Source organism: Trachurus trachurus (assembly GCF_905171665.1).
Source record: "Trachurus trachurus genome assembly, chromosome: 11".
NCBI lineage: Eukaryota > Metazoa > Chordata > Actinopteri > Carangiformes > Carangidae > Trachurus > Trachurus trachurus.
This window is the reverse complement of record NC_139904.1, coordinates 19,835,319-19,851,813: the sequence shown is the minus strand read 5'-3', so window position 1 is coordinate 19,851,813 and position 16,495 is coordinate 19,835,319. Positions and strand designations below refer to the sequence as shown.

Below are 16,495 nucleotides of genomic sequence, written 5' to 3'. Positions count from 1 at the left end.
GCTGTTTTACTCATTTAGCTTCTTTAAAAAAAGTTTCCCCATGTAAACTCATTGTAGCCTGTGTTACCATGGTTTATACTAAGAATAGTAAAATTGTTAACTGCTGTGTATATACCTGTGTGTCTGCAATATTCTATATCAACCGTCTCTAAAATCATTAGTTTTCATAACTGGTGCCAGGTATTTCCATTTTTATTTAATGATCAATGGATAATGTAGTACTGTATGTGAAATGCCAACACTGTTGACTGAGCCTGAGGCTATGTCTTAAACCAAGATCATCATCCAGAAAAGCAGAAAGTAGCACGTTTAGCATTTGTCTCTATTTGTTAATTATTTGAAACATATTAAATTAAATTAATTACTTCCAAATGACCATTAATTAATAAATGCTTACTGTTCATTTCAGCATTACATCATGGCTGCACTCATTTTCATGAGAGAGAGCTCCAAAGATCCACAATAGCCCGTGGATCCAACTTTGACTTTGCCCCAATCATTACAATTTGAGAGGAATTTTAGAACTGTAAAGTATACTTTTTTAGATGTTTTACCAAACAAATCCAGCCCACCTGATACTTGAAGCTCACCCACAAACCGAGGAGATATTCTGCATTTTATATACTCCTTCAAGCTGAGTCCATGTGCAATTGTGTACATTTCTGAGTCTGTGTGTGTGTGTGTGTGTGTGTGTGTGTGTGTGTGTGTGTGTGTGTGTGTGTGTGTGTGTGTGTGTGTGTGTGTGTGTGTGTGTGTGTGTACGCATCTATAATATTAATTTGGCATACAATAGTTTCACAATTTTATAATATTTACTTCCTGAATCACCTTTATTTAGGAAAATAAAAAACATCAATGGTGTACCCTTGTTATCAGACATATTTTATATTAATTTACCTGTATATATATATATATATGTATATATATCATATATAATATTAGATATCTTTATGTGGAGGTAAGAGAAGAAAGGTAAAGCCTTCAGATATGAGGGAGAGAGGAGGAAAGATGACAGTGACATATAAACAGACAAACAAGTGAGGGTGATGTGCTGCTCCATTTGACACGACAAGACACAGACTCTTTGGAGGGTTCAACATTTTGGCAGCAACTAAGAAAAAACCCTTCAGTGTACTGTCACCATTTCCCTATGAGGGAAGAGTTTTATTAACAAACACACAGGCTGGCTATGGAGGATGACCTTCGGAGCACAAACGCACACAAAAAGGTGTGGTCTCCATGGCAACCGGCGCTTCGTGTCCCAGGAGGCCCTAGGGTTAAAGGGGTAAGGCAGAGAAAGGAGGAGGCAGAGGTGGTTTGGTAGAGCTCAGGGTATAAGCAGAGGTCAGGGTTCACGCACACGCACACAGGTTCCTCTTCAGTACTTTACAGGAAGTAAAAATTGTTTTGTGTGTGTTTGTGAGTGAGTGTGCAGATGGATAGGGGACAGTGGGATGGGAGTCCTCAGACGATTTTGTTCTCCAGCAGGGCGATCCTCTTCGACATACTCTCTAGTAAGATTTTGTCAAGGAGACCGACGATGACAATCAAGCAATCAACGCAGCAAATTATACATTTAACAGTATTAAACCCGCCCCCCCCTCCTCACATCACATCGTCAAATCATTTCAAAGGATATATTTTTTTGTTAGTGCCTGTAGGGCGCTTTCTACTTTCTTCTGGAACTTAACGAGGGAGTCACATTCACAAGGATCCTCCTCTGTGGGATCAGAAAGCACAAGATCGGGTCAGTGATATAACAAGTAATTATAGAAGTATTTATTCATGTTTGTACTTAATGGCGACCTCTGACCTTGGCAGATGTTAATTTGCAGCTTCTTGGCGATCTGGGTCATAGCCTTGAAGTCAGCGGTGTAGAAGTAGTGCTCTCCAGTTGGCTCAGAGGCAATCTCTCTCAGTTCATCCTCCACTGCGTTGCCCACTCCGACAGCATACATCTTGAATCCTGCCCCCCACACATACACATAAACACACACATAGTTCCCTTATCTGGCCGTCTTATATAAGTATTGTATTAGTTCACTTATTCCATTTATGTAATACGCCAGGATCTTCGCTCTCACTCCTACCGTTTTCCTTGGCCTTCCTGGCGGCGTCTCCGATGTAGTCTTGGCTGCGTCCATCAGTGAAGACGATGCCCACTTTGGAAATTCCAGGCCGGGAACCCTGACCTGGGCCGAAGCTGTTGTCTAACAGATAGCGGAGGGCCTGACCTGTCATGGTTCCCCTCTCCATGTAGGCCATCTTCTTGACAGCATCCTTCAGGTCTTTTTTGTTGTTGTAGCGGCCCAGGGGAAACTCCTGTGGGAGATGAGAACAGTTCGCTGATCAGGGAGGGAGGGACGTCGTTTAATTTGTTGATCCTGTAAACTAAGGACGGACACGTACCTGTCTGACTGAGCTGGAGTACTGCACCAGTCCAACGTGAGCGTTGCTTTCAGAAACATCCAGTTTGTCGATGATCTGGTTGATAAATTTCTTGACCAGCTCAAAGTTCTCAGGACGAACGCTCTTAGAGCCATCGATCAGGAACACAACATCTGTCGCTGAATTGCTGCAAGCTGCCGATAGCACACATACACACACGAGCATACACACAAACACGCACATACACAAGCCACAGAGCACGTTAGTGTGGTCGCTCTATGATCTAGCGTGGACAAATACAGTCATTACACACACACACATACGCGCACTCACCACTGCAGCTGCGACCATCGTCCATGAGGGTAAAGCCATCTTTGCAGGCACACTTGTATGATCCGGGGCTGCTGATGCATACCTGCTCACAGTCATGATCCCCAGTGGCACACAGGTCCGACACTGTGTGTGTGTGTGCATGCAGAACACACACGTACACACAGTAAATATGTAGAGGCACATACGCACACACAAAGAGGAGGTTGGGTGGGGGGTTGGGGTTAGGAGGAGAGAATGAAACTATGTCAGTTTGAAAATCTAGCATTCATTTTTAATGATCCACTGTGACCTGCAGTTAACCTCAACACGTTGTTGCATGCACGGTGCATCAATCCAGTGGATCCTTAAAACAAACAGGTGGAAAAGATTGGAGTAGCCTTCAATAAACAACATCTGTTTGTGGGTTTCTAAATGTGATGCTCAGGCTCGTCCAATAACAATCCAACACTGCGATCATGCGGCTCTGCCCTTGGACGGTATGTCTGCAGTAAAGACTGGCTGCCACAAAGCGTGTGGCAGGCAGCAGTCAAATCTGCCGCAGACAGCGAGCGCCGAAGGGCATCACTAATTAGAGGTTTAATGATTGTCACTAATGGATCGGTAATTACAGATAGATCAGTCTCGCCTCTCGGTTATGTGAGAGTTGACTGAGGAACAGGAGGGAATTTCATTCCAAAAGGTTGTTCCTGCCCTAATGCCCTCGTGCAATGGGAATATTTAATGAGTTTGCATGGCTGAATGAATAAACTCTAGTCTTGTTAGGGAAGTAGAGAGGACAAAAGGGAGGGAACAATAAATTGGAATGGAAAGATGACAGCCCTGACACCTTACCCTCAGTATAGGGAGGCCAGCAGAGAGCTCTCTCCATGGGGATGAAGGCATAGATAATGGTCGTCCAACCCTGACAGAATTTCTTCTCAGCCATCACTGACTATTTCTTTCACAAAGGACTGATCCCTCTTTTCTGCCTCTAACCATAAACCCGAACATATTCCCCTCATCCTCTGCCTTCCTCATCCATCTCCTCCCCACTTACCACAGAAGGCCTCCTGGAACTTCTTGGTGAGCTTTTCGATGACGCTGTAGCTCTCCACGTAGTCCACGTGGTCGTCCAGAGGCTCGCTGGCCATCTGCCTCAGAGTGCTCTTGTCCACGCGTCCCACACCGATGGCAAAGATCTCAATGCCGGCGTCACGTGCACGCTGAGCGATTTCCTTCACATTATCCTGGGGACGGCCGTCTGTCACAATAATGGCAACCTGTGATGGAAAAGGAGCAAAGTTAGATACAGTGCGACAAACAGAAGTGTGAAAAGTGGTGAGAGACTGAGTGTGACATGTGCAACTGACCTTGCTGATATCAGGGGATTTGACACGAGCGCCCTCGGCCTCGCTGAAGGCCACATTCAGGGAGAACTGGATGGCCAGACCAGTCATCGTTCCAGTGGACAGGGGCTCGATCTTGGTCACAGCTTTAACGAGTCCAGCTTTAGTGCGATGAGTCTTAAGAGACACCTGCAGTTGCACGACACCAAGATCAGATGGGATCCATGACTTCCCAAAAATATGTCAATACATCAAGACATAAACCACACCCCTACCTCATTCTTCACACGGCTGGCGTAGTTGACAACTCCCACACGGGTGGCGTTGGGTCCAACATCCAGACCCTCAATGACCTTGGCCAGGAAGACCTTCACTTGCTCAAACTCAGAGGGACGAACACTTCGACTGCTGTCAACGATGAAGACGAGGTCTGTTGGACGGGTTTTGCACAAACCTGCCGCTGCACAAGGAGACAGAGAAATGTGATTATTATGTAATCTTATTTTAATAAGTTTATGACTGGATAAATTGATGTAAAACATCCCAGTTATTGGGGAAAAGAAACCACACCAACGAAAGATCAGTGGCTGTCAATTGTGGAAGAAATATTTCTAATGGAAAAACTGACACACATACTGAGGCTATAAGAAGCTCAACTGGACAAGAAATGGGAGAAATGGACACTATACAAGACTCAAGACGGTATCGGACAGGAACAGTAACTGATGAATACTCAAACCCACAAGATAGTAAGAATAAGTTGTATTCCCAGGCAGCTTTTGTTATATTTGATTGTATTTGTATTTACTTATGTTGATTTGTCAATAAAAAAAAACATCCCAGTTATGCAATTGGTGATAAAGAAACAGTTATTGAAAGTGGATGGAAAAGGGGGGAGGGGGAGGAGCCTGGAAGAAAAAGTAGGTAGGGAGAGGAAAAGGGGAGGGCGGCGGTGATGGAGGCCAGAGGGATGTATATGAGAGAAGGTAGGTGGAAACAGAAAAACAGGATGCATGGAGGCAACATGGGTGGAGAGAGGGAAAGGTGGAGGGAGAGAAAATAAAAAATAAAAAATAAGGATAGAGGAGAGATTAAATAACAGGCCAACACCTTTGAAAACATTTTTAAAAGCCTCCTGTGCATAATAGGTGAAAATAAGTATAAATAATCATCATAAATCATAATCTGAAAACTGTGAAATTTCAATCCACTGAGGACAAACATCAGGTTTGGTTAAAATTTTAACAAGTAGCTGAGATAAAGTGGAGCTTTTTGAGCAATACCTTACTCTGTTCAACTGGAAACACCTGACAGAGATAATGTGTGTGATGGAGAACTGATCTTTGTGACAGTCTGAGCCTGATGGTCACAGAGTCTGATTCTTTCACTGTGAGTTCAGGTATTTGTGGTTTTGACAAACTAATTTGCTCCCCACAACTTCCAGTGTCTGTTACTGATCTCCCTTCTCACCCTTCACCTCTCTCCCTCCCTCCAGGTTTTCCGCCTACCACCTTCTGACGCTCTGTCTCACGTGGGCGCACACACACACATACACACACAGACATCAGCACACAGCACTAATTGCCACGCTTCATCCTGAGAAATACTCATCGAAATCATCCAAATTGTGCAATTACACTACTTCCAGCAACTAAACACTCTGGATCAAAGACTTCTCATCAATGAATATCTGAAAAACACTAAGAGTTGCATTTATTACTTACTTAGTTCAAAAAAGCACATAAAACAGGATCAAAACTAAAAATTACAATTTTTTCACTCCCTCAATTTCGTCCCCTCTGGGGGTTTCTTTCACACAGTGCGACTTGTTGATTCACATCATATGTTCAAAAGAACTTAACACAGACATGGAATAAAAGTTGGGTCCTTCACTCCCCCCACAGATCAACATTTAGAGGAATTAATTTCAGCTCTGTTGAGATCAGTCGTCATGAAACTGATCTACACTGAGCTTGAGTTCACATCTGGTAGAAAACAGTGTAAAATGATCAACTTTAGGGGTTAAAGGTCATCACTCTTACCCATGGCGGCGGCGGTGCGGAGGTCCACGGTGGCATGAGCTCCTATTAAGCCGAGCAGCAGCAGGAACAGCGGCGGGGTGGGCATCATGGTGACAGCGACAGAGGGGTGACGAGTAAACGTGGGGGTCCGAGCGGACGGTCCTGGAGTGAGAAGCCAGAAAGGAGACAGAGCGGCGAAGGAAGGGAGTTCCAGGCGAGGGGGACAGCCACAAAGTGAGACTGAGTGACTCTGAGCTGCAGGTTATCAATGCAAGTGCTTCACACACTCGGCCCACAGACGCTCCCCCCCCCCCCCCCCCTCCTCTCCACAGCTCTTGTGGATGTGTGTATGTGTGTGTGTGTGTGTGTGTGTATGTGTGTGTGTCTGTGGGTAAGAAAGGGAAATACCTGCTCTGGGAGGACCTAAAACGGTGGGCAGGGAAAGACAAACACACCTTGATACAGCTAGGATGGACAGGTATGCATGTGTGTGTGTGTGAATGTAACAAAATTTGTGTTGTGTGTGCGCTTGAGAGCCGGGGTGTGTACAGTATGTGTGTGACTGGCTGGGGGTACAGGAGCGGCTGGGGTTTGGCGGAGAGTAAGCCGCCAATGAAGCCGCCCCAGGTTGGATTTGGCCAAAGCTCAAATAAACACCAACATGAATTCCTCTTTTCTCCCCGTGTTCCCTCGTATAGCAAACACACATTTATGGTGCGGAAGTGAAGCATACACAGCCTACAGTGTTCCCTGCTGCTCCGCACGTTGGCATGTGTGTGCATTTCTGCATAAGCATGCATCTCGGTATAACTTCTAGTGCCAATTCTTGGTTTTTGTAAGTTCAGCTCAGTTCAGTTCAGTGGTTCTGAATTATACGTAACATTTTGTGTTTTCCTGCAGCTTGTTTGGTTGTTTTCTCTCGTCGTCCCAGCTTTGCAGTTTTGTACAGGTTTTTTTTTGTACAGGTCCAGATTTGACTTCATCACCACAGGTCACCACAGACCAGATCGCACAAACTGGTCAACAATCACAGCTAGATACGTAATAGACTCCCTGATTGCAACCAGATCAAAAAATAAATTGATTCCCTCCTTCACATTCAACTTCAACACTCCTCTTCCCGCCTGTTTCTCCATTCCTCTCCTCTCCACTGTCAGGTCGGCAGTGGGCCCCAGTGGAGTAAACACAGTAGGAAAACAAACCTTCATCAATAAGCTCACATACACATCTTTAATCTTTCTATAGAGTCCACATACACACTAAACAGAGACCCCTCTTTTCCCTCCGACATCCCACTCCGCCCGACCCAACCCTGCATTCCTTTTACACCCTCCCTTCCTCCTCCTCCTCCACACACACCTCCATCCACACATACACCCTGAACAAGCCGCAATTGAGGGTTTAGTCTGGGAGGGGGAGAGGAGTAGGGGCTCGTGTTGTACAGTAACTAGCCAGACAGATTTTCTACTGAACTGAACAAGCTGCAAAAATCAACTTTGAATTTGTGTATGTGTGTGCGTGCGTGTCTGATGGTGGCGATGGGCTGGGGATGAAAGATTTTCAGATGTTGTTCCTGGACAGTGTGCCATCTGTGGGAATTGCCTATTTGGCTTATAAGAGAGAAGACACAACACACACATATGTACACATATTTATGCAAATGCTCAAACAAACAGTACATATGCAAACACACACAGGTTATGTAACCCGGTCTGCTTGGCATGCAGGACAAACACAAACATAAGCAGGTAGCTGGATGAGATTTACCTGCATCCATCAGTATTTGTGAAGTGTTTCACAGCGCCATGAAATTCACTCATTTATCATCCCGTGTTTACATGTGATTAGAGTTTCACAGTAACAGAGGACTGTTGAGAAAAAGGCCTCCGATGTGTCTGTGTTGATAAAAAAAAACGATACTTGAACGATCCTCTGATGCCAATTAAAACATCTGTGACATAACATGTTAGACGACACGTGACGCACCGATACCACCTTAGAGAGTCAGTTTAAATAAACCTGTACTTTCACAGACAGCTCACCTTTTCTAACCAACAATCCCCCAAAAATATGAAGATATTCAACTCTCAGTAATGTCAAACATAACAGCAAATCCACACATTTAAGACATTTCAACCTGTTAGCATTTGATATGTCTCTTGAAAGAATGGTCAATGAATTGATAAAAATCAGTTTTCAAAACCCCAAAAGCTGACATATCGATATGTTACTCTGTTTTCCCTTATCTCCCTTTTCTCCCTTTTCTCCCTGTCCATTCAGCTTCTGGTAGCAAAACAGAAATCTAATATAATCTAAAACAAGGTACATTTGTTTTCCGACTGAAAAAGGAGATGTTCCTGTAAATCCTCTCTCACTGCCAACAGCCAAACCACTCTAGGCTTCTCAATTTAGAGAATATTCATCACAATAACACTGCCAGACCCATAGAGTAAATGGAAACACGTTTAAAACAAATACCTCCATCTCTACCACACTGCATGCCAATGGGCTTTTTTTATATATATACACAAGACCACATTCAAACAATGCCGAGTTTAGAGAATGTATTTAGTATCAAAGTGGTTAGTTGAGATATTTTATGGAAGCCACTGTTTAAACAACATTTCAATAGGCAAACCTATTTATTTTACCAAATAAGTTGTTGTTCTCCCCAGCCACTCTCCTTCCAGTTCCTTTAACTTCCAAACCCAACACAAGTCTATTTGTCTTATCTTCTCAAAAAAAACTAAAAATCAACACTCTAATGATATTTGAACCACTGGACGACTGGAGAATCTCCAAACCGTGTTTTCAGTTTTGTCTCACAACCAACATTATTACTTCAAATCAGTTATATCAATAAACTCCATTACTTGACTGAATCCAAGCGGTGCGAGGTTTTCTTTCACATTTTTTTTCTTCAGTCCGCGTGTGTGTGTGTGCATACTGTCACAGAGTTTGGAAAGACTGCAAGGATTTTGTGTTTGACCACATCCATAAATATTGAAACAAGTTCCCTTTCTTCAAATCTCAGAATACTGAGTAAATATTGACACGGCGGGATCGGGGTGCACTGAAGCATCCCATACCAGTACTTAAACACTGTCACATATGAACATGTATGCACATACACGCACACGTTTACAGACACACACATACACGCTCAAGCTCGTGCTCTACAGCTGTGCTCTGAGCACTCTCTGTACACTGCAGGGAAGTCCTGGAAAAATTAATTACAAACTTAAACCTGCATGAACCCCTCCTCAGTAACACATGTAAGCTCAGAGGCACACGGAGTCAAGGAAACCTGACACACGTGCACAACACTTACGGACATATACACAACCTTCATATATATAAATATATATACAGTATATAAAACTAAAATCCTGAGGAAAAACCTGACTGTGCTAAGTTTGAATAGTGCTCTCATTCCTGAAATGAATGCAGCGTGTGTGTGTTTCTTTATGCAAGAGAGTTTGAGAAATTTCTGCACTGCAAATTAAGTTTTTATGTGTGTATTTGTATGTGTGTCAGTGTGTGTGTGTGTGTTTATGCTGCACACCTCCTGCCAACAGTAACAGCTCAGTAGCCAGTGAGCAGGAAGAGAGACGTTCATTAAAAACCCAAATACAGCAGTTACATAACCAACAGTTCTGTTCATCCCAGAACCTCCTGTGCTACAAACACACTCCTCCTTCATCCCCATCTTCTTCTCCCTCCCACGCCTGTTGGCAGAGCCCACCCATCATCCTCTCCTCCTCCCATAGCAACAGCTCATCTCAGCTCTCCTCCCTTGTTCCCAGACCAACACACTGCCTCCCTCCTCCGTCTCCCTCCTCCTCTAGCTGCTCCCCTGGTCCCTGCCACCTCCTCCTCGCTCTCATCAAACATTTCCTTCTCTCACTCCCACGTCATCCAAGCTCCACTTCAAACTTTACTTTTTATATAAAGCATGGACTATGAACAAGGAATATTAACCAGAGTTAAAACAAGCAACTTTTTTTGTTTTACTTTGACTACCAAGAGCAAAAATGACATATTGGTCCCGCATGTCTTCTCTAGTCTCAGGAAAATGCCTTCAGCTCTTTCAGAGGCAGAGTTTCATACAGGGATTTGGTTTCCACTATCCCCTGCAACTGACTTGCATACTAAGAATAAACTGAGCGGAAAGTGCAGTAAATGTGTGAGCTCGGCAGATGGCAACACAGATTAAGGATTTAGGCTGCGTCAGTGATCGTCTGAGATGCCTCTCCCCCAGAAACAACTGTCATTCTTCTCCTTCATCGGATTAGAGGCTGTCACAGACCCCCCCCCCCACTACCACCACCACCACCACCGAGTTACCCCTGAGAAACAATAAGCTGTTAAACACATCGTAGTGAGCGGTTGTCTCGCAAAGAAGAACTGCCCTCTTGTGGCCTAAAATCTCATCTGAAATTAGTCACACAAGCAGTACAGCTCAAGCCAAGCAAAGGTTTCCCCAACACATGGGCTGTGGACAGTTACTGGGCTCTGCAGCACAGAAGGAGCAATGAACAAACCATATGATACAGCTGAATTTTGATTATATATCTTGGGAGGTTATTATAGTTAATACTATAATTTCCTCTGGGAGAACTGATCCAATTGTGTGGTAATTATCCTGAACTTAGGCCAGTCTGTTTGTTGCATTTTCCCTCATTAATCCCTGTCATGCTCCGAAGTAGCCTATATTGACAACAATGTAGGCTACTAATTATTAACTAAAGTCAATCATAAGCGTAAATAATAACTCGCCTCTCATCACCAGCTTTGAATCACTCAGCTAGACTTCAGTGATGTTGAGACATCTATCTATATTTTTATTTATTTGTAAGTAACCTAATTTAAATACAAACCAAATACAGTCATTATTCTGAGTAACACTTTACTTTAAGCCCCCCTTTTAAATAAAAACCATGTTTTACATTATTACACTTGTCTTTTATTGTAATATTAATCATTATTTGTATATATGCAATCTTCCACTGACTGATACCCATATAGTATTACTGTTGTTGACAAATGCAGTGCACAAAAACACTAATATCTGAATACAACATTATAGTATGTTTAACCGATTTATCAAATGATTATATTCTATTGTTAAATAGCGGGGCTATTAAAGTGTGCAGTTTTGTTTCTCTCTGACTTGACTCGCTGTCATTCTGTAAGTTGGTATCAGTGTTTATTTGGGTGTTTGGAGGTGATTACACTTCAATCAAAACATTCATTTGTGAATGGGCATACATATTCTGAGTGAGTATAGAGAACAATTACGTTACCCCGCCACCACCTAAACTACTCTCCCTCCGGTCCACAACCCAAATGAAATCAAAACAGTTCAAGGAGCAAAAAATGGTTGTGAATCCTAAATTGTCATCATGGCAAGAAAAATTAAATACAGTAATAAATAAATAATTAACAGAACAGTGAGCATTTATTGCAGCCCAGCTAAATGCAGCCCGACCAGGCCTGCTGACATAAATATTAATATTGAGAGTATCCTAATGATTATACAAACAGAGAATATAGAAACACTCAAATATACACGACACACTTGCACATAGTATACTTTAAACACACACTCTCAAAACACCCACAAATATATACAGTCAAAATTGTATGGGGGAGAAGTCACAGTGGAAATGACTGTGAATCTCTCGTGGGCTGTCATACTCGATCTTGACACAAGGGGGCACTGGAGGGCTTTCTGGTGAGGCAGGGCTCACCTGAGAGGGCAACAGGGAGGCAACCTTGGCTGGCGTGCTCTCGGCCCTGAGGTGCGAGGGCCGTAGGGTGGACACAGGTGGGAGGGAGGCGGTGCTGCTGTTGGTGGTGGTGGTGGTGTGCGTCTGGGTGTGGGATGAGCACTGGGAGCTCGAATGTGAGAGATCCCCTCGGGGGTAGAACGAGGGGGGAGGCAGCGTGGTGGTGGAGGAGGGCGGCTGGTGGTCTCGAGCAGTCCCTAAGCTGGCAGAGTAAGTCGGAGGACACTGAGCGTGCTGGTGCATGGCTGGCTGGCTGTACATGTTCCCCCATGGGTAGCCCTGGTACGCCGTGAACCCACCTGACAGGAAACACACACATATCCAGACAGAAATGTGACAACTGAGCTTTTATTAGAGATAATTTATCTTCTCAGAAGGCTCTGGAGCAGGACCGCCTCTTAAACGCTTCATTTTATACATCTAAAAATGCTTACCTGCTCTGCAAACCTGTTTTTTTTTCTGTCTGTGCCTCACCACATCTCCTCCTTTTTCTTTCATCTCTCATTTGCACCCTGGACATCAGTGGAGCCCCAGAGCTGTGACAGCTCTTCCCCAAAGCTTTCAACACCCAACAGACACAATCCAGCCCCACCTTCCTCTCCTGCCGATCTTTACTCAAACTATTCATATTCAGTTAACGGTTTCATTGGAGTGTCTTGGTGCCCACGTAGCTAAGACACACAACATATGGAGAATTTCTACATCGTATTTTAGCCAGGGATCTTTTGAGCCATGTCACTCCTCTCTCTCTCATCATACTGACGGGTTAGCTCAACTGTCTTCAAGGCAAAAACATCAAAGCAAACAATCAGCTATATTTGACTCTAAATTGATGGTGTGGGTCTTGCTCGTTAACTGACTGCAAAGTGAGAGTTATTCCAGATGAGAAAGTTGTGCTTGTTTTCTGATTAGACAACATTGCTGGCAGCCATGTCAATTCCAGCCGTGGATGTTATGAAACTCCCTGAGCTGAATCATGAGTATATTAGAATCACCACCTGAGTCGTGGTTGCATGCCTCCGCCATACGGTCAAGCTACAGGAAAAACTGTTATAATCTCCCCTTTCTGAGTTATAGTGTTGAATAACATCCACAAGTGTTTTTGCAGAACATTATGTCACAGTGAAGTTGACCTTTGACCCTTTGAATGTTATCACTTCATTATGTTTTCCTATTAGAGGACAGTTTTGTGTTTTTGTGTCATAATCAACTTGTGATTTTGTCAGTTATGACTGAAAGCGTGTTTTGTGGCGTCCTAGTGACCATGACCTTTGACCTCTGATCACCAAATGATAATCAGTTCATCCTTGAGTGTATTTAATTTTTTGTTCTACATGAATTTAAATTATCTTTGGAGTATCCTGACATATTGCATTTACGTGATTGTGAGGTCGCTGTGACCTTGCACTTTGACCTTTTCTCATAAAATCCAAATCACCTCATCTTTCTTGATCCAGCTGCAGGTGTCTAAGGTGAAATAATAACACAGTTGAACTGTGTGGGTGACTCTCATGCTTAGTATCATCACAATTATCGGATAAAATATTGAAATGAAATTTATGGCTGTGAAACTCATTCACAGCTATGACTGAATGTAGAGACTTTAACACCAGAGACTGCGCAATCATTTCTAACAGCTCATGTAAATAATGTAGACAGATGCTCCTTTTTTAAACATGAGTCATGTTGACAGGAGGAAGCAGGATTTTAACAGGTACCTTTACAGGTTTATTTGTGGAGTAAGGAAATAGGTTGTCAATAAAATTATACAATTCATTTGAATATTTACTAGATTTTATTTATCAGCATCTTTAAATAACCATTGCATGTGTAGAAATGTATCATTTAGTTTATCCTGCACTGATGTTTGACTAGGCTGTTTAATGTTTTTGTAGCCTTTCTCCAAATTTGGAACCACTCACTTCTACATGTTAAGTCGACTGGTGTATTTTATGGTTACATGAACAAACCAAATCATTGCGACTCACCATGATGACCAGTGGAGTGCAGCATTATCTGTCCAGCATTCTGCGACTGGAAGTAGGCGTGGCCTCCAGTGGAGTAGGTCACCACCCCAGTGGAGTTTCCTCCAGGGCCGAAGGTCAGGTAGGAGGTCGGGTTTGAGTCTGGAGGGTTGGGGGTGAGGTAGGGGGAGGGGGTGAGGTAGGCCATGCGGGCTAGAGTTGCTTGAGGTTGGTGCTGGGGCTGGCTGGCGGCGTAGGAGGTCTGGAGCTGGTAGGAGAGACTGTTGTTCTGCTGATTGGAAATCAGGTAGTCGAGCTTCTCCCCGAAGTCAAACAGAGAACTGGAGACAAAAACAGGAGTTCAGTCAGAAACACACTAAATCGGAAAAACAGTGTCACATAGAAATAATAACAATGGCCATAAACTCCCTAAACCAAACCTGCCAGACAGTTTGATTCACATGGTCAGTGCATCTGTCTTTTTGTCGCTTTGTTCAGAAACGAGGCACAGCGATACCAAGTGGGTTTTTGTTGATGGCTGAATACTGCACTCCTGGCAAAGTAGTGAATGGACTGTCAAAATGACTCAATGTCTTGATATAATATCATCCAAAAGAGAGTGCAATAAAGTTATGATTTATACAATAATTATTTTGTAAATCACCAGCTGTCATCAGAGCACCCTCTTAAAGTGTCAGTTCATGCAAATTACAACAAGACCAGGACTCGATAGTCATGCTATCACTCTGTGAGGTTATAATTACGCACCATGGTGCTTTGGGCTAAATGTTAACATCTGCATGCAAACATGCTCACTTTGACAGCTCTAGCTTGCTGATGTTCAACGAGTACTAAATTACCACTTCAGTCTTAGTGAGACTGATGGGGAAGTAAGTAGTTTTTCATGTATTTGGTCACAGAGGATAACACTGATATAAAGTCTGACCTGGTGATGACGCAAGCCATTCTAGCAGAGCAAAAAACTTATTTCCTCACATATCTCAACATGCAGCTACACAAATATAGTGGAGATTAATATATTTTGGTACAAGTTTGTAGTTTCAATAAAAGTATATCATCTTTGGGCAACCTGTCTTGTCAAAGGCAGAGAAATTCATAGTTTGCTTTAATATTGACTTGAATCGTGAGATTTTCTAGTGCTGTGATACATAATTGTAGTCAAACAAACAAATATAATTTTGTGCAAAGCAATTTCTAACTGAGCTCACTCTCAGCATGAATTTTGAAATATTTCAGAGTGCCAGATGAAACTGACACCCCACTACCACAGGCGCTGTGTGAGCCATCATTATAGCAGTATTTCACAGGATCCCAGCCCGTGTCTGCAGTCTGTCCTCCTGTCAGCTTTTGTACCCGCTGTCCCTGTTCAAATCATTGCCTTGTATTCATGTCACAGTCACTGTGAGCGGAGCTCAACTGACCTGGTGTCAGTCTGCAGAGACTGGGTGTCACGGTGGGCCAAGGTGGAGCCGCCCTCCAGAGCCTCCAGAAACAGAGGCGGAGTGTGAGCCGGGGTGTTGAGGAGAGGTGGAGTGGGTTTGGACGGGTTGTATGTCGTTGTGAAAATGGGGAGGCTGGCTCGCCGCAGCGGGGGAGGGCTGTGCATGGGACGGGGGTGGTACTCTGTCAGCCCACCCTGAGATAAAAGCTGGTGCTGGCTCCCATCTCTCACTCTGGACTGACCTTGGAGACAAAATAAACAGATTAAAAATGTAGATTCCAGAAATACTGTAGTTTGGTTTCTAGAGACTTTTACTATTTAAACATCCAGCTTGAAGATCCAATGAGCAATGAGCTGAAACCAAGCTCAAGCCAACTGATGAGTTTCTGTGGCGTCAAAATACAGCTCATTTTATGAGAGGGAAAGATTGATGATTGGTCCTGCTCTAAACTGTAAGTTATGTAGTTAGAAAGCCAATAATTTCATTATTGATGCAGTGAAATCAAATTTGCAGCTACTTGAGCTTAATTGCGCAAAACAGATGATGAATATTTGAGGGGCTTTGGTGCCCTTAGTTATGACTCTGAGGCAGCACAGATCCTTAGCAGCAATTCAGACCAAAATAAGTGCTACTGTACTGTCACGCTGCAAGACGGCATTTTACAACCCTGTGAAATTATTCCTACTTGATTGTCAGGTAAACAATAAAAGTGCAGCAGTTTGCTGGATGTCACATTTTAGCAAAATGGAGCAACTACCAACGGCTTGTTTCTTTTCCTATTTTCAATTCTTTCTTCTTTTTTTTGCTGTAGTCCTCTGCTGCGTTGTTCTTGCTGTGCCAACACAGTGGATTCATTGAAGGGAGTAACACAACATCAGACTTTATACACAACAATAAAGCAACAGGGTTCTAGCCATTAGAAAGTATTAAAAATCCTCCTGAACAAAGATTACTAAGCCCCCAGCTATGAGTGAGACATAAGAAACACACAAAATTAACAGAGGTATTGTGATTTAGCATTATAGCATATTCTCTTTAGAGACCAAACTTCTTTTGAGTTTTAGTAATTACAAAGCACAATAACCTTATGCTTTATGAGTTGTATGTCTTAATGTCTATGAATTTCTTTACCTGGGCTGTTGAGGTTGGCCAACAGGTTATTGTAGGAGTTTGGGGTGTGGGTGGATAGCGTGGGGTAAGCAGGTGCCA

At 43.3% G+C, this 16,495-nt stretch overlaps 1 protein-coding gene across 1 annotated transcript; it reads right to left on the bottom strand.

Annotated features, from left to right (window-relative positions):
• Positions 1 to 1,464: 1,464 nt before the first annotated feature.
• On the bottom strand, positions 1,465 to 6,176 carry matn1 (matrilin 1; the record flags this gene model as incomplete). The annotated part of the gene is made up of 10 exons (XM_083981795.1): positions 1,465 to 1,511; positions 1,637 to 1,720; positions 1,814 to 1,966; positions 2,091 to 2,322; positions 2,410 to 2,582; positions 2,722 to 2,844; positions 3,758 to 3,980; positions 4,071 to 4,235; positions 4,322 to 4,506; positions 6,089 to 6,176. The coding sequence occupies 10 exons, from the start codon at positions 6,174 to 6,176 to the stop codon at positions 1,465 to 1,467; spliced, it is 1,473 nt and encodes a 490-aa protein (XP_083837921.1).
• Between the last annotated feature and the right edge of the window lie 10,319 nt (positions 6,177 to 16,495).